The following is a 23,960-nucleotide window of genomic DNA, read 5'->3' on the forward strand; positions in this document are numbered from 1 at the left end:
GCTTTACAAACCTGTTTCAAGAGAATGGGTTCTAGGGCGGGGTCCAACTCCTCTGCAACATTCTCAAGTAGACAAGGTTTGCCAAAACGAACAGCATTCTCAAGACTACGAAGAAAGTCACGGTCAGACAGCTTGATGATATCAATACCATTGTCTTTTTCCTGGAAAAACATAGTGATTGAAAACAGTGAAATACAATTAAGTTTTGAATTTTTGAATAAAATTCACAGAGTGGTATTAAGACTTCCACTGCGGCCGCTGCCACTCCTGCTGCTGCTGTTGTTGCTGATGCTCCTGCTACTACTAGAAATTCTGCTTTGACCATTACTACTTTAAAACTACTTTACTGCTGCTACTATTCTACTTCTACGGACAATAACAATAGCAAACAGGACAATAACAACAGAACTAATCTTAAGGTGCTGGCACATTCTACATTCTCAATCTTCGCAACTGAGTAGGATTCTTGAAGGATTTCAATGTTGATGAATATATCTACAACTATGAAAATGCGTAGCTTCTTACCATTGCTTTGATCCACTTATTGGCTTGTCCCTGGGGGTCGATGAAGAGAGGCCATCTGCGGGAGAACTGCATGATGACACCATTCTCAATGGACAGATTGTCACGGGGGAGACCGGCGATCTGCCATGTCCTGATCTTGACAGGGTCACCAAAGGCTTGGATGAAACCAGGATCAGTGGTACAAGGCACATGGTATTCACCGAACTTAGACTGCCACTCCTCTGATAGGGATGCTCGGTATTCACCCTGAGGATAGAGACGGTGAAGGTAGTAGAGGAGAATGAAAGAAAGATTGGATGTGAGAGGGGATGTAAACATAGTAGAATAGAATGAAATATAGATTAGAATGAAAGAGATAGAGAGGGGGAGGTAAATGTGGTACAAGAAAATCAAAGAATGATCAGAGAGGGGAGGTAAGTAAGATAATTTGAGCATATATGAGAGAAAGAAGTGAAGGTAAGACAAGAATGACAGATGAGATGAAAGAATAAAAGAGGAAAAAGTAAGAGAAGATGAAAGAGGAGAGAGATGGCAGGAGCAAAAATAGGTTATCACTCAATGGCACATTATCAGAAAACATAAACTTCTGGGTCCTGTAACACAAAGGTTAGCGATTGATCGTACGCTTGATTTTCACGATTGATTTTACATGGTAGTCAATGGAATCAATCGTAGAAAAATGTTCTATGATCATTGCTAAGTTTTGTTTTACGGGCCCCTGGTAAAGTCATTATTGTAAATAAACACAAATCCTTTTAACTGCTGACACACAAAACCATATTTCCATTTCTATCACACACAGACAATGTGTATCTTGTGTATTTTAGCAAAGCTTCCTTTAATGAAGAAAACAATGTTCTGGGCACTGTAACACAAAGCTTAGCAATGATCGTAGAACATTTTTCTACGATTGATTCCATTGACTACAATGTACAATGAATCGTAATAATCAAGCATACGATCAATCGCTAACCTTTGTGTTACGGGACCCTGATCACTGACTAGGAAACTTTTGCTATTATGAAGCATATTAATAAATTAATTGATAGATTTATCCATAATAAAACGTTCTTGTGAATATTGGCACTTACTGTGAATGGTCCCAAGTATGCTACATAGCCGGCAGATATCAGCACGTCTCCGGAGATCTGGTTAATGACCTTCTCTAAGCGGTCAACGGACTCTTGCCATCGACCCTTCTCATCGGCTAGACCGCCAATAAGCTACAAAGGAAACAAGAAACATCTTTATGATCTAGACTTTTCTCACTGAAAATATTTACCAAAGAGGCAAAGAACTATTTACAATTCATATATTGAATTCGAATGGTACAAAGGGATGATGAAATGGAAATTCTACAAAGAGATTACCGTTTTTCACATTTTACAATAATACAGATATACATGTAATAATATACAAATAATTAGGAATACACATCAATGAACATATTCTCGAGCTGAAAGTTAAGCGAGACTTTACACAAGACTCTAAGCACGACTGTAACACACTATTGGAAGCTAAATCAGATTCTCAATCAATTTTATTTCCATCAGCCAAATTTGAAATCTGATCTTAGTAGATTAAATTCCTTGTGTATTACTGATGGAGTTTCCATGACGAAGAATGAATCAGTATAGAGGCTTCATGGTACAACATTCCTGTAACATTAACATTCATATGCAAAATTTATCATAAGTCATAATTTATTTGGGGTCATGGGACTTTGAGTCCCACTTTCTTGTACATACCTTGTCTGCCCTGACAAGCCTAGCCTTGCAAAGGTCACACTTATTCTCCAGCTCCTCTTTCTTGGCAACAGTGTCCTCATACTTGGCCTTGAGGGTAGCGATACCTTCCTCTACCTCCCTCAAGTTAGCCTTGGCTGCATCCAGGATACGCTGGGTCTTCTCAAGATCCTCTCTGGCCATCCGAAGGCTTTCCTGTAGAGGGACAACCAGTTGTTAATATCATAAATCAGTGACAATTACATACATCCAAGCTTATATTTGTACATGTAGTACTGGCCTTGCAGGGCCCGCTGAGAGAACAGTTTTCAGAACTGAAGTGGCTACCCTGGGTAAATATGCCGTTATTATTATTATTATTAGTAGTAGTAGTACATGCAGATATTTTTTCATGGTGCTAAATACTAAATAAAGTTTGTAAGGAGCACTTTGCACTTTACAGATATATCAGCTTATACCACTACTTGTACTTTATGTATTACAAATATTCTGCTAGAAGATAATGCCATACACATCTGAACAATGTCATTTTCCAGATATATCATGACACCATTCATCATATTATGGCCTGCATGTATGTGCATAATGCATACACTTTCTCCACTCTCTGAGGAGCATTCTTGCAAGAGCGTTCAAGCTAAAAATACTTTATAGGCAATACATTTGGAATAATAACAATGATGACCAGATGAAGAGGAGAATGGACAGTCTACAAATAACATAGATGAGATTGTACAGGACTTACCCTTTTTGGTGCCACGTTCTTGGCCACAAAGTGGTACTTGTGCATAGCCCTGGTCCACTGGCAGATGGACGTACAAGCCTTGGAGACCTTAGCAATGGCTGCAGGGGTGAACTCTTCATTGTCAATGAATGGTTGGATCTTCGTAATGACTGAGTCTGGAATGTTGTCCTATGGAGTATGAAAAAATAATGAACTTCAATAACATCACGGCATCTGAGAAGGAAAGTCAATGAGGCAGTTGTTGACCGCCACAGAAAAGTTTGCCTCTCATGAAAATAAGCATTAAGGGTGTAGTATCATGTAACACTCCATGACATAAACAGGAAACGATGGTGAAGATACAAACCTTGTCATACGCGAAGAGACTCTCCAGGAACTTGCCAGGATCCTGTAGGAGACCTTTGCCAGCATCCCAGTAATCATCAACCTTAGTTCCTGGTTTCTCTCCTGCAACCTTCTTAGGTTTGACACCTCTCATGATACACACAGCATCGATCACCATACGCACACCGTGGGGTGGACGCTGCAGAGCACGGACCTGAGGATGGGAAAAGAAGAGATTTGATTGGGATCAAGAGTGAATTAGAATAAACAAGGCAAGATATAGTCTTTGATGACATAGGTAAGCACATAGTGGTGATCAGATTCTCACAAATATAATCATTCATCTGGATGTGATTCTCATCTTGTTTGGAAGCACAATTTGCATTTTCCTCAATTCAGTCTCTTTATAGCAGAGCAGCTGTTATGCGCTCTTTGTTTCTAGTAATATATTCCTGCCTAGTCCCAATTTACTTCACCTGGGTACAGCTCGAGGCTGGGGGAATTTCTTATTGAAGGAAATTTTAAAGTATAGAAACACAAGAGTCAAAATTACTACGCCATACTAAAGACAAAGTTTTGCCCTATTTATAAAAACCCCCTCACACACATTAATACAGACATTTCCAAATAAAAAAAGAATGATTCATTTCTTAAACTAACCTCTACAACATCATTACGGTTGAGTGATTTAAGTGAGGCCAGAGCAGCATCAAGGGCTGGAAGAGCTTCGTCCAAGTCTCTTTGGGCATCAGCAGCAATCTCCTGGGTTTCTTTAGCCTTAGCCATGGCTTGCTGTTCTTCCTTCTGGACGATCTCCATTGTCTCATTGGCTTTAGCCTAGAAAAAAATGTTACGAAAGACGTTTTTAATTATAGAGAGAAAAAAGTTGGCATTTCATCTGAATACAACATTTTTTACATTCATTATCATATTCATTCTCATCGTTTTCATCTTTGTCATCTTCAACTTTGTCATGCTAATCTCTTTTTTTTCATATTTATAATCATTTAATTTTTCAATATCACCTTCCTTAACTTAACTTTATTTAATTATCAAATTTTGTCCTTTATGATATCATCTATACTATATTCTTCTGTACAATGTTCTCCTTTTAATACTCATTCATCTTTGATATATTTACTTTTATGATAATCATATTTATATTATAGATGTTTACATACATCTTCATTATAATCATATTCAAATCATCATATTCACATGTCAAGTATGACAATCATTACTTTTTTCAGAACTAAAACACCCTATCACAACCCTAAGTCATCCAGGTCAAAGAGGACAGGAGTAAATTTCGAAGTAACTTGTCAGTGGTAAATATCAGAATAGATGAAGGTCACATGACTTACCGTATCCACTTTAATCTTCTCCATGGTAACCAAGGTTTCCTTGGAAGCTTCCTCTAACATAGGTTGCATGGTTTCTAGTTCCTCCTGCATGGCTGCTACATCATCAGCCGTCCTCAAGAGCTACAACGAAAACAGTCAAACTAAGATTTATTCAAAGAAAAAAAAAGCTAAATTTAGGAAATTTCATGCAAAATGACCTCAAAATGTAGTCCCTCACCGAAAACACTGGAATCATGTGTAAAGCAAAATGGTGCGCAGATATAGCCACCATCATTTTTTTTAAATCTAAAAATCATGATATCTGGTGTTTTGTAAGAAATTTCAATATTTTTCTCAACTTATAAAATGATTTTTTTGTCATACAAAATCTTGAGAATACAAGGAAACAATGTCAAATGAATTTGTTATGTTCCATTAAGAAATCTCATGTTTAATCCCAAGTCCAATATAAGGTGGGCGGACATAGGGCCCCCTTTATACCTTATCCAAACCGGTTTTGGTGCGGTTCCTGGCAGTCTTGAGCTCATTCTTCTTTAGCCCCAGTAGCTTGCCATAGATTCCTAGGAGCTCCAGATAGCTGGTGGGAGTCACATAGTTATGACGGGAGAGCTCAGCCAAGAACTGAATAGACTTGGTAGCGACAGACTGATGTACTACGACACACATCCTGACCTGGAATTAATATGAATGGAAGACAGTATTAAGATTACAAGTTTACAATTTCACTAAAAGAGACTTCAATTATCAGATTGAAGATGACATTAAATTCAACTTTGTCATGATGAAATTTATTTCAATTTTGGATATAGTTATATAAGTTGAGCTCACATGTTTGTACATCCCATGTAACTAATATTTATATGATTTATACTTTTAATAACAAGCAGAATTCCCACAGTACTATACAACAACTACTAATCATCATCCACCTCGTAATTATTACCCCAGATATCATGCATTTGTTGATTTCAATTTAGCATGTTAATTAAGGAAGGACTCGGTAATGAATACTTAATTCATGTTTGCCGCTATGGTCTGGGTAGTAATGAGCCCTCAGTTTCGAATCAATGAGTCAAAGGGTACGTAATCTACATTTAATTAACCATGGACTCACACCATAACAATAAGAGTAAATTTAGCACTCGTCAAACAAAGACACATTCATCAATAGACAGTTTACAAATATACATGTACATGCTGAAATCAAGAAAATTAACAAATGAATTTCACATTAACCATGGTTTTAGAGCATTTAAAACCCACTTAGTGAATTTGGGCCACAGTATATAATCAATTTGTTCCAAGTTTACAATTAGTTGGTAGTTGCAAGGATACCTACCAGACCATCTATGATCTCTGGTCCTTCCTCCAGTTCTGGGATGTCATTCAGGAAGTTCCTGGCTACAGAGAGCAGGGCTTCGTCCGGCCATTCACTGAACCAATCAATGGTACAACAGTTCACCAGAGACGGGAACTGACGTAGACGGGCACGGAAGACCTCACCGATAGGACTATTAGGAACAAACAATGTTGGGTAGCAAATTAATCAAATAGAATGAAATATGGACTCTCATGCAATAGGCAAGCACTGAAGTAAACAAATCACAAAGGTTATATGTTGGTAGTAAGATAACATACCAAACTCAATGGTGATTTAAAAGCTAAACTCAAATAATTACAGCAGCCAATAGGTTTGATGACAGGTTTTTGAATCATGGTGAACTGTACACCATGATAACTTTGGTCATAGTTTAGCAATAAAAAAATAATTTGAAATAATAGGCCCGTATTCTGAAGTCGAGTTTAACTTAAACTCAGGTTTAAAGTTGTGGCTTAAGTATGGATAGCCAATTGTTACATATTCACTAACCCTAGAGATGAAGCTCATTTGGCTCTCAAATCATTCATAATTGTCTAGGAAGTATAAATAGATGATTGTCTTCACCATAGAAGAATCATGAAAGAGCACAGTAAATATAAGAAACATACAACTTAATAAAAATTTTGACACTTGGTTTCTCATAATTTTAGCAGAGTTAGACCATGGTCTAAGTTAAACCTGACTTCAGAATACAGGCCATAGAATCTAGACTAAAATTCACAAAAATAAGATAACTGTCAATAATTACTTTTTGTATTTCCATGTAGATCATGTTGCTTAAGTATCACCTAATCATATGTGAATACGATATGAATTTAACGATCAAATTATCCACTCAATTATTCAGAAGCTTGGCTATTTGGCACTTTGTAGCTAAAAAACAAACCCAACCCACCCTAAATTGGTAATCTCATTAAATCATGAACCTTTTAGTATATCTAGCCCCCAATTATTTCCACTGTCATTTTACTTCATGAACTGCTCAATCTGTGATAATTTGAAAGCAGTACAACTTTTCAAAAGAAATCATTTAAAAAAGGTGCCACATGCACGGGACAAGTGTACATATCTTATGGAGTTAAACAAATATGAGATGCGATTCCCTATTCCTTTACCTCATACACAGCACAGTATGAATGTTGGATTTGACTCTCTTGGTGTACGCCGAGAACAGGTTAGCCTTGGTGGGTTGCATGCCCGAATCCTGTACGATGGGTTTCATGGCGTTGTAGATAGAATCCAACTCATCAAAACCATACAGGTTAGGTACATCTCCAGAGTTCAGGATATTGTTGATGTCCTCCAGGAAAGACTCACTCTTGATCTGTTTGGGTTTGACAGAATATATTTAATTTGGTAATATGTTTCTTAAATCACTCTTTTAAACTAAGAAATACTTTATATAGAGGATCTAATTTTCTATTTTCTCTTAATCCTGATTACTTGCAATCGTACATTTATTTTTTCACATTGGAAGAAAAAAGAGAAAAATATACTGAAAAATGCCCCCCACAACACCAAAAAACACAAAAAAAAAACATGATACCATTTCCACTGGATTACATTACTCCATTTCTACATATAACATGCTTAACCTAAGGTACATATATATATTTCTGTCTTAATTGACAATGCTGGGAACATAGTGAACGCTATTATAAATACAAATGTGAACCTTTTACTTAATGTTTGTAATCATCATGCATTTGGAATGATCTATAATCATGTAACAAAATTTATTTAACTCTTTAAGAGCCATTGGCAGCTATTTGTGCCCTTAGGCCTCTAATGCCATTGGCACGTATACGTGCCCAAGTAACTTTTTTTTTGTTTAACCAATTTTACAGCCAGAAAATCAACACCATATTCTGTGTTTTTTATGTTGTTATACTGGCAAGGAATTCATAATTCATTTTATCATATAAAAAATAGTGGTTTACATAGACATTTTTTGAGTAAAATTGTATTTTTGCATCATTATTTTGAAGAGTTGATTTCGGATATTGCCGCGATCTGAATTAAGATTTCCCCTATAGACACGTGTGATATAACGGTTGTGTGTAGCAATACACGTACTTCTATGGGCAGAGCAAAGGCGAATGTGCGAGGGCATTCAGCTCGGAATTGACCGATGACAGAGCGGTACGATGTTCCTCACCCAACACTACTCGCCCATTCGCTATTGTCATATGAATATTCATGAGCTATCGATCGGGTCTTTTGCAGGCCGGTATGGTAGTATTCTTGTGTCAAGGCTTTTTTCTGCCTGCAAATGTGCACGATTTGTGGAAGATTTTTTTTTTTTCGGGGGGGGGGGGACGGGGGAAAGGTCTTATACTTTGTTTTTAGCATTTTCAAAAAATTGTTCTCGCTATGAATATATGAGTAAAGAAGGCTGACATTTCCAACTCTCGTCTGTGCACTACAATCATCACACTCATTATTTATTTATTCATTTATTATTGTTATTATTATTATCATTATTAGTATGACTTTTATCATAATCATTATTATCATGATTGTTATTGTAATTATTATTATCATTATTCTTCTCATTCACCTTCTTATTATTAAAGGGAATGTCTGGGCTGAAAGTATTTATAGTTTTATAAATAGAGCATAATTCACTGAGCAAAATACTGAAAAATTTCATCAAAATCGGATAACAAAATAACAAAGTTATTGAATTTTAAAGTTTAGCAATATTTTGTGAAAACAGTCGTCATGAATATTCATTAGGTGGGCTGATGATGTCACATCCTCATTTGTTCTTTTGTATTTTATTATATGAAATTAGGTTTATTCAATCTTTTTTCCTCCAAGCACTAGAAAAATTGAATTGACAACTGATTTAATGCATTAATAGATATTAGACAAAAAACAAAAATCAGAAGAAAAAAAAACAATCGAAATCGAAAATGGTGAACAGTAGCGAGCGGTGATGATTTTTTTCTCTCCGCTCCAACAACGCTCGGGCGGTGTGACCAGGCCTTTATATATTGTACATCATGTTATCTGAACAAATTATTCTGTTTTTACTACGGATAGTGCTACGAGCTGGGGAGACCCTGGGTGGACGCCGGATTTTTATGTAGGGGGGGGGGGGCTAATTGTTTTCTTTTTACCTGGGTCACCCACAAAAAAGTAAAATGTAAAAAGAAATAAATATCGGAACCTTAGAAAGTATTGAATAGTCAAATCAAAAGACGTGCGTGAGCCCCGATTTCTAAGAACATCCTGTGCTAAATTGCTCTCCTAGATAATAGGTCAGAAGGGAGCGCGGATTAGAGATTCCTCGTGAAAGAGAGTCTGGGCATCCATTGTTCATGACTTAGTGGCATGAACAAAAGCATGTAGTCGAGGAGAATGTTAACAGTTGGCTACATTGGTCAGACCGGTAATACAGAACAAATAGGCCTATTTTCTTTTTTGAAAATTTGTATTGATTTTTTGTTTGTAACTGATCTGCATTTCCTCTTCTTTGATTCACGAAAAATAGAACGGTTTTTTTTTTCTTGCTTTTTTGTACTTTGCCAAGAACGCCCATATCAGTTTGTGGGATTTTATACCCCAAACTTGTTAGTAGTGAATCTGTCCGATCCCTCTTTATATTTTGATATATCATCTTTAAATTTATATTTTGTCTTCTTCTGACTGGCAATAACTTTGTTGGTACACTACGAATAAAAAAAACACAGGGTCTTATTTTGAAGACTACACGAATGAAAGTTTACGGTTGGCCACACTTTGAAGATATAGGGTTCTGATATATTACTGTGTGTGTTTGCGTGGGGATCACAGCTGTTCTGTGATTGGTCACTTGATCGAAGACGATGCCCTTTTTTGGAAAAGAACGCTTTCAATTGTGTGTGTATTCTTCAGAGGAAGCAACTTAAATAGCCAAAATAGTATTTCATTCAAAAGAGCATTATTTTTTGTTATTTCTGTTCGTTCAGTTTCATCAATATCTATGTCATTTAAAAGGGTAAACATTGAACTTTCATTTTATCTTCTTAATTTCTTGGTATTTCTACAATTCATCAGGTTACTTGCTTGTTGAAATGTTCATGAAATTATAATTTGTAGGTTTTACTTATTGAAAAAAAAAACAATGGAAAATATTACATTTTTTCTCATTTTTTAAAAACGCGAATAAGAAAGATAATAACATGATCATAAAGTCCATGAACCATGCATGATTTCATGTGTAGAAGGTTTCATTATACAATGTACGGGTAAAGAGTTATGACCGTTTTAAAATCGGTCTCTGCTTACGTTTCGGTCAATTTAGGATTTCCTCGAATACCCCTGGCAGTCAAGGGGTATTCGTACTGGCACAGTAAGAGTTAAGAATGTAATCATGATTGTAGCTGTTTTGGGACGGAGTATATTGCAGATAAGTATTCATCATAGCTTTGTGTAATTCTTAACATTTAATAGCATTTCACAAACCAATGGTTGAGTCAACATACAGCTGACTTTAAAAACAAGAGGACAGGTAAGAAATCAATTACATAAAAATAGCAGAGAAAGAGAAAGCAAAAGATAATAAAGAATACCTGAGTATCACTGAATAAGAAAACAATGGCTTTGTTTTCAAGACCAGCTTTGAGAAGGATAGTCTTGAGATCTTCTCTCCATTCATTCACACCATAGTTCTTTGCCAATTCAATCTGGAACAGATCATACTCCGCCCTGTCAGAGAAAAAAAAATCATGAAAAGGATTAGGTTTTGTTATAAAAGTCATATACACAGCTTTGCTGTATGCAGACAGTGGCTTTCCCAAATCTATCATAAACAGAGATTCAACTCCACAGTGTTGTCCCATTCTATGCTTGAGAGGTAGCTGTAAATCAAAGAAAGAACAGGTTTTTTTTATTTTTTTTTTATGAATTTACACTTAAGTACTCTAAAAAATATTATTTTCAAGTGTCCCCTCCATTTCTTTATCATAAGCTTTTTATTGTTCAAATTTCATTATCTACTGAATTTGTTTCATATTTTGAAATAGGTATCTGTTTGACATTATCAAAATTTACATAAATACTTCTTTTGGGGGATGGAATAGTAAAAGTTATTGAATCTAGGATTAATTAGACTTACATATGAGCAGCAAGTCTTGTGAGACTCTGTCTTCCGCTACCCCCTACACCTAGAAGGAGAGCGTTGCCAAGAGGTTGACGGATCACACGAGATATACGACACACATGCTTAGTGGCATCCTCAAACAACACCAATCTCATGACTGCTGTATTGACCTGATTGTAATCCTCCAGATACTCCTCCATAACGTTCACCATCTGATAGTAAATAAAACATACACTGCACAGTTACATCATTGAAACATGGGATAAAATGCAATATTGACTGTTTAGTGAGTGAATGGTAACAACTATTAGGCAAGCTACCGAGTCTGTGTGGTTTAAACACTATTGCTGTTAATACAAATATTAAATGAAAGTTTTTCTTCAACAATTCATTAAAAATGGTTAGAAGCACAGTGAAACTTGTAAAATTGTGGGAAACTTCTGTCTCTTATTTTGACACTTCAGATTCTCTATGGATCAGGCCCAGGCTTTATCTCTTGGAATCAACAGACTTAAAATTTCCCTCATCCCAAAGTCAGTCACATCAACACATGGCATACCTTTTCTTGATCGGTGATCTCTGCATAGACCTTGTTGTCCACGTTGGCGATCATGAAGTCTCCATAGAGCATGGGCTGCCTTGGGTTGACTTCCTCCATCTTACAGCTGAAATCCTTGGTGATCTTTTCTTCAAGATACCCTGCAAACCAATCCCTGTCCTGGTTGTTCACCAGACGGTCCTGGAAGACACGGCAGTTCTCGTGATGCCACAGCCGCAGGAGATGGCTCACGTCCTCCATCTTGGAAGCATCAGCCATGAGAATACCTGAAAATGGAGGTGAATTTCAAACTGTTAATTTAAATTTATTCACATCCAGATGAAGCAAGATTACAAACTATACAGATACATAAGGATTGATACATGAGAAATACCTTTGAAGACCAATGATAGTTCTCTTACTGAATTTTAATATACCTGATACAGTGAGGCAATTCAGAGATATCTATGAAAATTGGAAAGATGGCTCATGATGTTCTGAAATACCTTACAGAGTAAGTCAATTTTGACTTAGCTTTGAAGATCTGAGAGATTTCTTAGCCTGAAATTCTGAAATACCTTCCAGAGTAAAGTCATTCAAACTTATTTCCTAAAATACCATACAGAGTAAGGAAAGTGTGAATTGCCTCTGAAGATATTCGAAATATCGCTTAGGCTGCAATTAAAAATTACCTCAATAGTAAGGCAATCTTGACTTGTGTTTGAAGATCTCAGAGAAATATCTTACTAAGTTCTGAATACATTACAGTGTTAAAGCAATTCAGACTTATCTTCTAAAACACTTTTCAGAGTAAGGAATTTTGATTGGCTATTGCAGATGTCTGAAAAATTTCTCAGGCAGAAGTTCTGAAATATATCATCTAAAATATCTAAGGAAATTTGGATTTACCTTGGAAGACCTTGGAGAGATCTCTTAAATTGAAGGTATAATGACTCTTAGCAGGGGTTGGTAGAAGCTGAGTGATGATGGTCTCGTATACATCAATAGATGCATTCACTACTTGACCAGCATACTCTTTCAAGGCTGTGTTACCTGCTGTATAGGGGAAAATGGGATGAATTAATTGTTATTATTCTTAGTAATATCTGATAAGGTATACAGCATCTTTGAAAAATCCATAGATGTAAAGCGCCTCCAGTAGGAGACAATTGTGCACAACAAATATAGGACATAAATTAGATACCACTTCCAATGCAGTATCCTTAACCATTCTTGAATAAAATAAATTTAACTTTAAGTCAATGATCACACTCCTTAATTTGGCATCATAATGAAAATTAATGCAATTCTTATTACAGATGCAAATTCTAATCAGATTTCATAACTGAATATTTTGAATCATGTTTTACAAGAGGGTAGAAAACAAGTAATTCTTGAAGATTTCAAAATTACTAATCTAAAGCTACATGTAAGGACAGGTATAAGCTATTATACTGTGATCATATGTAAATTTCCTGCAACATACACACTGCCAAATAACAATACAATCTACCCCTCTGTAATATAATACAAAATTTGTTAGATAGTAACAATTAAATTTGAATGAGTCCAAGTTTGGAGCAGATGTTACATCTAAATACTACCTGACAAATGAATTCAAAGAGTCAAATAAAGATACACACTAGTTTCTCAGACTGCATCATAAGACAGCAGTATGTGACACTGCTTATAGAGAATGAGACAGACAAGCAGCCACCACTTACCAAGCCAACTATTGAGGATGGTGGAGAAGATACGGACCTTACTCTTCCTCTGCATCTCAATGAAGGAGACGTAGTTAAAATGACGCATCAGACGGGCTGTCACAGGGTTACGACCTCCACCGGGTGGACCCATGGCGCAACAGAACCCAATATCAACAAGCTCCCTGAATGCACCTATATCATTAGAGGAAGGGTGTGAGATGGATAAGAAGAGATTAATATTATCAGTGGTAGTAGAGTTAATAATGTCCCCTTTAATCCTGCATCATTATTTTTTATGATACATGATAGTTATAATGATCATCATATCCAGCAGCATCATCATCTTCATTGCCATCATTAAGAACAACATCATCATCATATCTATCCCCACTATCATAATAATAATAATAAAACTTAGCATAATCATCATCGTTATCATGATCATCATGATCAACATCTCAAATTCGTTAATATCACAAACATTATCATACTCATCATTATCAGCATCTCAACCATCGTCATTAAAACCATCATCAACATCAAATTCATTACGATCATTACAACCATTATCACCATTATCACCATCATCATCAATTGCCACCAACACCACTCAACACCATCATCATCATCATCAACAACATCATCATCATCACCACTACAACCATCATTATACTCCTCCTCCTAATATCAAAATAATGATAATCATTAACTTACCAATCTGTTTCCTGTCATACCATCCTTTGTGGTCCATCCACTGCCTGACCAGTTCAATGGGAGGCTGAGCTCCATACACCTCGAGGGCCGGCATGTTAAGATCATCAATGAATAGGATGAAATGCTTGCCGAGGGGTGGACCAAACACTCCTTTGCGCCTTTCAATTTAAAAAGAGTAGATACATGGTACTCATTTCAATTCAAATCTCTGAGGAACGCAGAAAACTTTTAACTTATGTGATAATTTGACTTGAAGTAGTACTTCATTTTACTTCAAAATCACCAGAAAATGCATTTGGAACATCAATGATGAGTAGACAATCTGAGACCGTTTTCAATTGGTCCCATGCAAATTCAGTCCTTAGCAATCACTAATCAACATAACATTTCATACCATTAGGAAAATGTACAGGTGAATCTGTCTAAATTAAATCTAGTGGGACCACAGAAATTTATTCGACTTAGGTGAAATTGTACTAATAGGATGTAAACAGCACAAATTTTGCATATTCTGGACTGAAATAATGCGTTGAGTTTGGCAATTATTAGACTAAAGAAAGGTCTACTTATGCAGAGTCTTCTGTATGCATACCTTTTATCAAGTTTGCTGTCAATGAGATCCTGGGTCTGATTAGCACTGGTACGAGCAGAGAAGGAGATGAAGTTACTGATGTACTTGGCAGGCATAGACTTGAGGAGCTTGTCAGAGATGGTCATGGTCTTCCCTGTACCGGTGTCTCCTACACAGATGACCTGGGATCAAAGGTCACGGTATTTGAAAACAAAAAGTCATAACAGACACAGGAACCAATCAGGTGAGAGTTTCAGGTACACATATCTTACTATTTAGCAACAGCTTATATGATTGTGTCATCTATTAAGTCACTGGGGTGTAATGTTTATCCTTATCCTATATGATAGTGATTAAATATAACATATTATTAAAATGAACTGTGTAACAGAGCACTCTCTAATTTGGCAACATAACAAAAACAATGATGCCACTGTTTCAGAGTGCATTTGAATGTGTTATATCTACAATTTTATTTCTTTTGCAATTTAAGTTGGTAATTTTCTTAATTATTGTTGCCAGTTGTGAGGAGTCAAAGTTTTAAGATTGATTTAAGGTTTAGATTATAAAAAAATCTATTGAGGCTATACATAGTGTCATAGAGTCACGGTGACCTGCTACTTGTAACAATATTTCAATAAACTACAGGACCCTAACTGTATTACCTACCTGTTTTCTATTGGTGAGCAGCATATCAAGAAGATGAGCCCCTCTCACACTGTCACTAGTAGGCACAATGATATCAGAGTACTGCATCTCAGGAGATATCTGAACCTCAGCAATTCCATTCATCCAATGCTTCCAACAGATCTAATGTAAACAAAATATTTGTGTACATTACAAATATTATTATTTTCTATTACCATCATTATCATTATTATTATTATCCTTATTATTATCATTATATGCCAAGTTGCTATGAGAACAATAGGTCTATTTAATCCACAAAATGGTAGGTGATGTGAAGGACAACAGAATCTAGGTTTGGGAGAAAGAAATCCCTCTTAAGTTTGATGCAAAGTTATCATTATCATTATTGATATTATCATTCCTCTTACCACGATGAAGTCACGATATATCATTATCATCATCATCATTATTATTACTATCATCAGTAACTTCATTATCCTCATTTATTATCATTATCAATGTTATTCCCCTTTCTATAAATTTCTGGGTGGTTAAATAATACCAATCACTTGGGACAAATTTGTTGAGTAACATAGCCACAGCTGAAGCAACTACATGTTTGTGTGCCAAATTGTTATTCTTTTGATCCACGAGGATTGAAACTGACTGATAAATTGATCATGTTATTGTATAAATCCATCTACATTTCATGCATTGACAGTATAATGTAACATATTTCAATAAAATGTGATACAAGTTCTGAAAAGACTCCAAGAGATGACAGGAAGAGAGGAAATGAAAGAGAAAGAGAGAGAGGGAGACAGTGAGCGAGAAACAGAGAGGGAGAGATGGATCAAGACAAGAAAGAAAAAGAAGAGTGAATGAATAATTCTGATTTACACTCAATGCCTTGTCCCTCAAAAAAAAAGGGAGTAATACCTTGGTCACATTTGCTCTACGGCGGCCGTACGGCGAGTCAAAAACAGCCGTTTTGTTCATTTTTATACAAACCACCTATATGTAGCTCGTACATATAATGTAAAAACGGCTTTTTTCCACTCGCCGTAGAGCAAATGTGACCAAGGTATTAGGAAGAACCTTTTTTAACTGAAATTAAGAATGTGTACGGAAACAGCCAACAATAAAATGTGCAGAAAGTGAATGTGAAGATAATAAACAATATAGCATGATAACAAAATCAAAGTCATCATGCATTTGAAACTGTGATGTGACAATCCCCAAATAGGACATTAAAAATCAACACACAGAATTCTACATAGACACTGTGCAAATATATGTTGTATGCATTATGATAGTCACTAATCTCTGGAATATTACAGCTATGACATTTAGTTTTGCTGTAATAACTTGGGTTCTGTCACATAAAGCTTAGCAAATTAATCATTCAGTTGATTTTTAAGTTTGATAGCACATAATTAATAAATTCAATCAAGCTTAAAACTCAGCCCTAAAATAAAATGCTGAGGTTTGTGTAAACGGGCCCTGATGAGCGTCTCTTGACAATATCAAAACTTTTGTGGACAATTTATCATGAGAAAAAAAATAAATGAAAAAAAATATATGATAGGTAAATTCATACCAAACTAACTACATGTAAAAAGAAAAGGATAGTAAACAAAAAATATGGAGAACTTGCAACACAATACAAATACCCTCATTCCAGGATAAAAAGAAAACACAAATCTTTAAAAATCCCCCCCAAAAAACAGAACCAAATTGTAAACTGCAATTTGAGAATGGTAAGAATTGATTCCAAATAAACTTCAACTGAACCTGAAATTTTGACCATATTACAAACCTCGGTGAAGACCAATCGTGGTTCAGAAGCCTGTTTCTCAGCCTGTTTTATGTATGAAGATTCAATCCAATTTCAATTTAATTTATGGACTACATCATTCACATTAGCATAAATGAGACAAGATTATTAGAAACACATGTAAAGCAATTGGAACCAAAGAATATGAATATGCAGCATTATATAGGTGAGGGGCCTATAAAAGAGAGACAGGAAGACAGAGATGAGAGTGATTACTTGAATGCTACAATAAAGTTATCTGGAATGACACTGTAAAAGGCTACTAACATGCAGTGCAGATATCAAGGGTGAGTTGATGATCATGCATAGGTCTCGAAGAATTACCAATAAGAATAAAAACTTTGTCAGGTCCTATTAAAAAATAGTACATATCTTAGTCATTGTCATTGTAAGGGTGCCAATTTGGAAACAATATTTCCATTTCTTATGAAAACTTTAGGTGAAAACTTCCAGTCTAAGTAATACTAGGAAATCTTTTTCAGGATTTGGCATTGTGCTTTAGTCTTGGTTTGAGAAAACTCATAAAGGTAACAATTTAGTTGTAATGGCGTAGACCTTGAACGGGGAAAGAAAAAATCTATACAATCACTGGCCATTACTATGTCAAAATATTATTTTTTAGAAATTACCAAGTTGACACCATGATATCATTTCATAAAAGTTGTCAAAAGTAACAAAATGTTATAATTCATTTGAGCAGAATATCACAATTTAAATGAAATCCTTGGTTTTGAATGACAGAAAATAAATGGTCTTTGATTACCTATAAAAGTACAAAAAAGATTGTCAGTGGTGAACAATTTTCTGACACAGTGCTCAGTTGGATTTGGATCATTATATGTATGTAAGTCCAATATAGTGTAAGGAGCAAAGTCTAAGTAATTAATAATATAATGGCTTAGGTCTTGGTCTAAAGTAAGTTATTTTGATCTATGTCAAATATATGAGTAATGTCTAAAAAATGATCTTGATCGAGGATATAATACCTGGGTTCTGGAACACATACTTAGGTAATTGATCATACATCTGATTAGCACATTTGACATAGCATATTATTGTCCATGCAATCAACCTTAAAAATCATTCTATGATCAATCACTGAGTGTTATGTTTGGGCGGAGTCTGTCCAAGTAAACTCTGTCACATGATTTTGGATGAAACCGATCTTAATTTCATCTTTGGGCCATTTTCTGGTCTTTGAACTCTGCCATGATACAGGTCTAGGTCTATATTTGAGACCGTAGCTACATCATGCATTGTCATGCCTGTGCTTGTATGATTACCGGGTCTGTTGAACATTGTTCATCGTCCAAAAGATAGAAGGCAAATCCCTTAGATTAAGAACGCCATTTAAAAAGGAGTAGGATGTAGAGAAAATGTTAGTATGAGAATAGAAACATGATGAAATCAAATTAAAATAGTTTACAATTATGTAAACTCAAGTCTAGATAATAGGAACGTTTTTAGAATAGCAGGGCCCTGTCTTACAAAGAGTTGCGATTGATCCGATCAATCACAACAATGGACGGCCAGCAACATCAACATCTGTTATGCATGTTTGTTCAAAATATTTTCTATGATGTAAAATCATGCATTCAATGTTTTCTTGAAAATTAACTGTGCTTCTCTTTGTTTACTGAGGACATTGTGTAAATTACCCGTAGAAAAAATTATGACACTGATGGATTTCCATAGAGTTACGATTGATTGGATCAATCGTAACTCTTTGTAAGACGGGGCCCAGATCTGCTCTTTGAAAAATTTCACTTCCTTTCAACAATATTTAACAGACATCAGAGTAGAAAATAAAATACAGATAAGGAATCAAAACTATCAACTGACAAGTAAATTTTTGGAAAAAAAAATGAAATATTTGAGAGGGTGGAATTTGAGTTTGAAATAATAATGCTCATACCTATGTAGAAGTACATATCAGAGAAAAAATAGATAGCGATAAATTCATCTCACAATTTCTGAACTTTGTAGTCTCTGAAAAAAGACTAACACAAATATGAGTAATATGAAGTATAAAATTGCTGGAAAGAGAGAATGTTTGAAATTCTTTAAAATGGATCACTGAGGCTGGAAGAACAGAGTTCACCAAGAATATAGCTTCAGAAATTGCATAGGAGCTTAAAATTAAGCTGTAATTAGAAATTCACAGTTTTGTAAATGAACCATAAGGCAAGAAAAGAAAATCATCAAATGGACATTGCTCAAAAAATTGCTTAGGTGAAAAAAATACATGTATTAAAAAAAAATATGTTTAAAAAAATGCAAATATGACTGCCATAACACTGTATATCTACTGGGATAGACTCTTTAATAGACCATGGAATATTTGTGTAAGATAAATGGCTGGAAATTGGAGAGGAAATTAATTAAGCTATCTAGTTAATAAAAACAAAGGAGTGATTTCAACTACATTCGAGTTACACGGTTTTGGCACCAAAGTGAGTGAATATCTAATTAGAAATCACAAATGATTTATTTCATGTTTGAAAAGGCATTATTTTAATGTACCAAGGAGGATTATAATATACATCATGGATTAGATAAGGCCACATCTATTAGCATAATGAAGAATGAGATGAAATCTTAAGTTAGATACATATCGAAAACTATAGAGATGGTTCTAGAAATTTAGAATTATTAGAATCAAATATAGGTACACTACAAATATATCCTGCATTACTATTTGTATTCAAGGTTAATCTTTATTTGGTTGATATAAAAGGAGACTGTGAATCTAAATGAACTTTTACCTGCTTGTTAGCTCCTTCTTCGTCTTCATCATCATCCCTTGAAGGGCGTTTGCTAATCCCGCCATCGTCCAGTTTGTAGTCGAAGACCAAACCTTCCTCTGGCATTAGTAACTGGACCTAGACCAAATTGGAAAGAAATAAATGCTTCTAATATGATATATTGGAGAACATCTGAGTCATCATGATGCTATGCTTATTATTTATACAATTATTATTATTATCATTTTCATAATCATCACTGGTAACAAAGTCCTCATAGTCATAATCATCTTCAGTGCCATCATTACTGTCATCACTATCATTATTTTTATTATTATTATTATTATAAGCATCATCATCATCATCAGTGTCATCACCATCTTCATTATTATCATCATCATCATCATCATAGTCATAACCATCATCATCACCATCAGCATCATCATCATCATCATCATTGTCATCATCATGCTCATCATCATCATCATTCATCATCATCACCATCACCATCAACGTTGCTATATTCATCATCACCATAACATGCATTCGTTAATATTGTTTCATCATCATCATCATTGCCATTGTCACCATCATCACCATAAGCCATAAGCCTCTTATCAATCTCCAACTTATCTTACATTTTCTTTCTTCATCTTCTCCCTCAAGAACCCATCGAATTTGGTTCTTCCATCCATGTCCACTGTTCCTCCCACTGTCCAGATGAGAGAAAAGATAAACCATGGTTCTATCAGCTCAACGATGCGATCCATCTTCTCCTGAGGTAATGGTGCATCCCCCTAACAAACATTAAGATTAAAACACATATAATCAGGGATGTAAGCAATGGAAATGCTAGTGTAGTGCAGTATCGTTAAGGTCCCACACAATCCCAACTCAAAGATTTGTAATTGATCTTAGTATTGATTTTCATGATCAGAATGCAGTGATCATTATGTACAATTAATTATGTAAGCAACTGTACAATTAATCAATAAGAAATTTAATACAGGGGCCTTGGTCTGAATGATGCAATCTGTGTGGTAGACAACATTTTAATCTCTCCAATATACAATATTATCACATAGTTACAGGTTTTAATCAAATTGGTTTGTCAATCTTCATTAATTTTGAACAAAATAAAAATCAGAATCAGAAAATACTGAAAATACTGAAAATACAAAATATATGTATCTAATATCATTAATATGAATAAACTTTCACAGGATTATGAAAAAGTTCACCTGAGCTGATTTGAAATAACTGTTATTGTCATCTGAAATTATTCTAAAGATCACCATTGCTGAAAAAACTATTGTTGTTATGCAATAAGATAATAAAATAATAAGAACATTGCCTTCAAGAATCAATAGAAATATTATTATGCAAATTTTGACATTCACTATTACAAGATGTATTCTTATCACTTGAAATTTAAATTTTGTTTCTTTAAAAATTACGGTTAACTAACTAAAGTTAATGTGATAATAATGCACAATTATTGTAACTATTTGCAATGGGTTAACTGATTATACTTTGAGTACACTCATATTCTTTTTTTATTAGAAGTGAGGGAAGGTGTCTTTTTGTATCACAGATTTTACTTAATGTGCCTCACATGAAGATGAAATTATGAGAATATCAATGCCAGTTGGATTAAAATGTACGTGTATATCTTATCAAATTATTTCAATAATAGACAAACAATATTGGACACAGTTGAATATGCAAAGCAGCACCACAAACATGCATTAGTATCTTTAAACGTAAATGGTTATGTAAGGTTAACAAAGTCATGGACACATTAATTGTCATTAGAATCAATGGGGAAAACTTCAGACCTAAGTCAAGTTCTATCTTATATGATGTTTATTGTTATCTATTAATATGCCAAGTCTAAATCAAGCTAGGGTCTACAGGGAATACACATTATACTAAAATCAAATCATGTTCAACTGTTTGAAAGGGAAGTACAATCTGTTTTGAAACTGTTGGTTTCAATAAGGACAGAAAAATGAATGAAACATATTGGAGAGTGTTTAAAATCCATTAAGGGATATTAGAGTTACGTTTAATCTTACAATATTTCTTTTAATTTCTGAGGTACCATTGGGTACATATTTTGTAAATGTTCATTACGGAGTGCACTGTTATTAGGATTTGTATTTAGTAGGCTGTTAAGGTTTTATTATATGCATTAGTCTCCGCACATTGGCAGCAATGAAGTCACACAACATTCACTTCTTCTCCAAAGCTTATTCAAACTTACATCATCTTTATCCTAAATGAATGAAAAAATAATGAATGAGGCGATATAAGCAAGGGAGGGTAAATACATTGTATTAGCAAAGGGAGTTCATTGTTTAACTGATAGACACATGGCAACAATTTTTATAATACACACAATCTGGATTCATACAAAAGCACGGTATGGGCAAATACTAATGTATTAGTAATGGAATTGTTCATAGACAATGGTAATAGAACAATGCATTTTTTTTTTTCCTTTCAAGAAGCAACTGAGTGAGGTGGGAGATGGGATGGGGTGGGGTGGGGAAGGGGCGGGATGGGATGGGAAGGTCAAGAGAGACAGAGAGAGGGGCGAATGAGCAAATATATCCAATTTTCATGCATGCATCAAATTTTGTACACTGTGAATAACATAATAAATTGCTTTAGACAGGTATGGTATGAATAGCACAGACCTATTTCAAACCAGGGGCAAATAATTTGATTAAATCACATTGGATCATACGATTCCCATACCCTTTTATCACAATCTAAGCACCAAAACTAATTACATAATGGGAATATACATATCAAATTAATTCAATTTCTTTTCTCAAGACCTTTACTGAATACTTGTTTCTGCTCAATCTCAATACAAAAAAATTGTACTCAGCAACTGCTCCTCTGTAAGTATAAATGTGTGATCTAAGGTTAGCTAGGGATAACTTGAATGATATGAATTTTGATTCATATTTTCCTTCCAATAGGCTTTAGAGGAAACACCTGTTGTCCCCCCCCTAGAAAGCCTGAAGGGGGTGTCTTTACTTACCTCTCTTGGAACGAAAGGGGTGAAGAAGCAATCAAGAAGCTTGAGTAGATTGAGGGTAAGGTTACTATTAATGGAGGATACTATCTCCTTGCAGTTGGCTCGCATGAATTCAATGGATTCCTGTAAACAAAGTAATAATAAACAAAAAATCAACAGATTCTCAATTGCACAGTTAAAATTTATGCCTCCAATCATTGCCAGACGTGAAGTATATTACAAATTGAAATTTAGAATTTCATAAACGAAACCAAGTCAGTTAATGACTCCAATATGCATACAAGAATCAAGTTTGAAGTGCATCCTAAAATTTATTCTTCAGCTCTTAAAAATGAGCCAAAGCAGTGTGACAATTGTTCCTGAAAGCCCTAAACGAATGAGATCACCATAATTGCTATATGAATACATTAGGCAACTTTCAGGTTGAATAATTGATCCATCAAACTCTTTCTTAGTTACATGAAGCATAAGAACAAGCAATCATCTGGTCTATAGTGATCTTCGAAATTTCACCTCGATACCGCTTAACCTTGCATCATGTATTGATCTTTTAATCATATTCATAGGCAGTTTCTTTAAAAATATAATTCATGTCCTGGGGAGTGTTTCATCAACATTTTTGTCCAACAACTTGTCAGATCTAACTTCTTGATTCTTATCAGCTGAGAGGCAGGTTACTTTCGATGGTAACTGTCAGATAAAACAGGACTTGTCGGATAAAACGTCTGACAAGTCCTTTCATGAAACCCTCCCCAGAACTCATCTTCATCTTTAAAAATATTGCCATACCTCCAGGAAAGCATCAAATAGGGCTTGGAGTTTGTCTTTGTGAGGATAGATGACTTCGGGAAGTTTCTTGAGCCAGCATTCAACGAACGGCTTCAGACCCAGGATACTAGGCTCTAGGTACACCATACCACACCGACTGACAGTAGCAGGTGAAGCAACGGCCAGATCAGCTACCTCAAAGATCATACGCTGGAACTGTGATAAGA

At 35.1% G+C, this 23,960-nt stretch overlaps 1 protein-coding gene across 3 annotated transcripts in view; it reads right to left on the reverse strand.

The window, feature by feature from the left end:
• Nucleotides 1–23,960, reverse strand: part of LOC129270399 (dynein axonemal heavy chain 1-like) — a 70,823-nt gene that overhangs the window by 16,125 nt on the left and 30,738 nt on the right. For 2 of the 3 annotated variants that reach the window (XM_064105672.1, XM_064105673.1), the window contains exons 35-58: nt 23,755–23,949; nt 22,969–23,088; nt 20,552–20,710; nt 19,935–20,051; nt 17,152–17,193; nt 15,372–15,512; nt 14,724–14,884; nt 14,132–14,289; nt 13,436–13,609; nt 12,621–12,767; nt 11,733–11,998; nt 11,189–11,385; nt 10,644–10,779; nt 7,200–7,408; nt 6,043–6,214; nt 5,184–5,375; nt 4,704–4,823; nt 4,000–4,176; nt 3,362–3,553; nt 3,016–3,183; nt 2,274–2,465; nt 1,617–1,748; nt 526–771; nt 12–161 (exon numbers count right to left, since the gene is read on the reverse strand). In XM_064105672.1, coding sequence (XP_063961742.1) covers nt 12–161; nt 526–771; nt 1,617–1,748; nt 2,274–2,465; nt 3,016–3,183; nt 3,362–3,553; nt 4,000–4,176; nt 4,704–4,823; nt 5,184–5,375; nt 6,043–6,214; nt 7,200–7,408; nt 10,644–10,779; nt 11,189–11,385; nt 11,733–11,998; nt 12,621–12,767; nt 13,436–13,609; nt 14,132–14,289; nt 14,724–14,884; nt 15,372–15,512; nt 17,152–17,193; nt 19,935–20,051; nt 20,552–20,710; nt 22,969–23,088; nt 23,755–23,949 — 3,963 coding nt within the window. The remainder of the gene's footprint in view (nt 1–11; nt 162–525; nt 772–1,616; nt 1,749–2,273; nt 2,466–3,015; nt 3,184–3,361; nt 3,554–3,999; nt 4,177–4,703; nt 4,824–5,183; nt 5,376–6,042; nt 6,215–7,199; nt 7,409–10,643; nt 10,780–11,188; nt 11,386–11,732; nt 11,999–12,620; nt 12,768–13,435; nt 13,610–14,131; nt 14,290–14,723; nt 14,885–15,371; nt 15,513–17,151; nt 17,194–19,934; nt 20,052–20,551; nt 20,711–22,968; nt 23,089–23,754; nt 23,950–23,960) is intronic. The other variant, XM_064105674.1, reaches the window with a different exon arrangement.

This window comes from Lytechinus pictus, chromosome 10 (assembly GCF_037042905.1).
Source record: "Lytechinus pictus isolate F3 Inbred chromosome 10, Lp3.0, whole genome shotgun sequence".
NCBI classification, from domain to species: domain Eukaryota; kingdom Metazoa; phylum Echinodermata; class Echinoidea; order Temnopleuroida; family Toxopneustidae; genus Lytechinus; species Lytechinus pictus.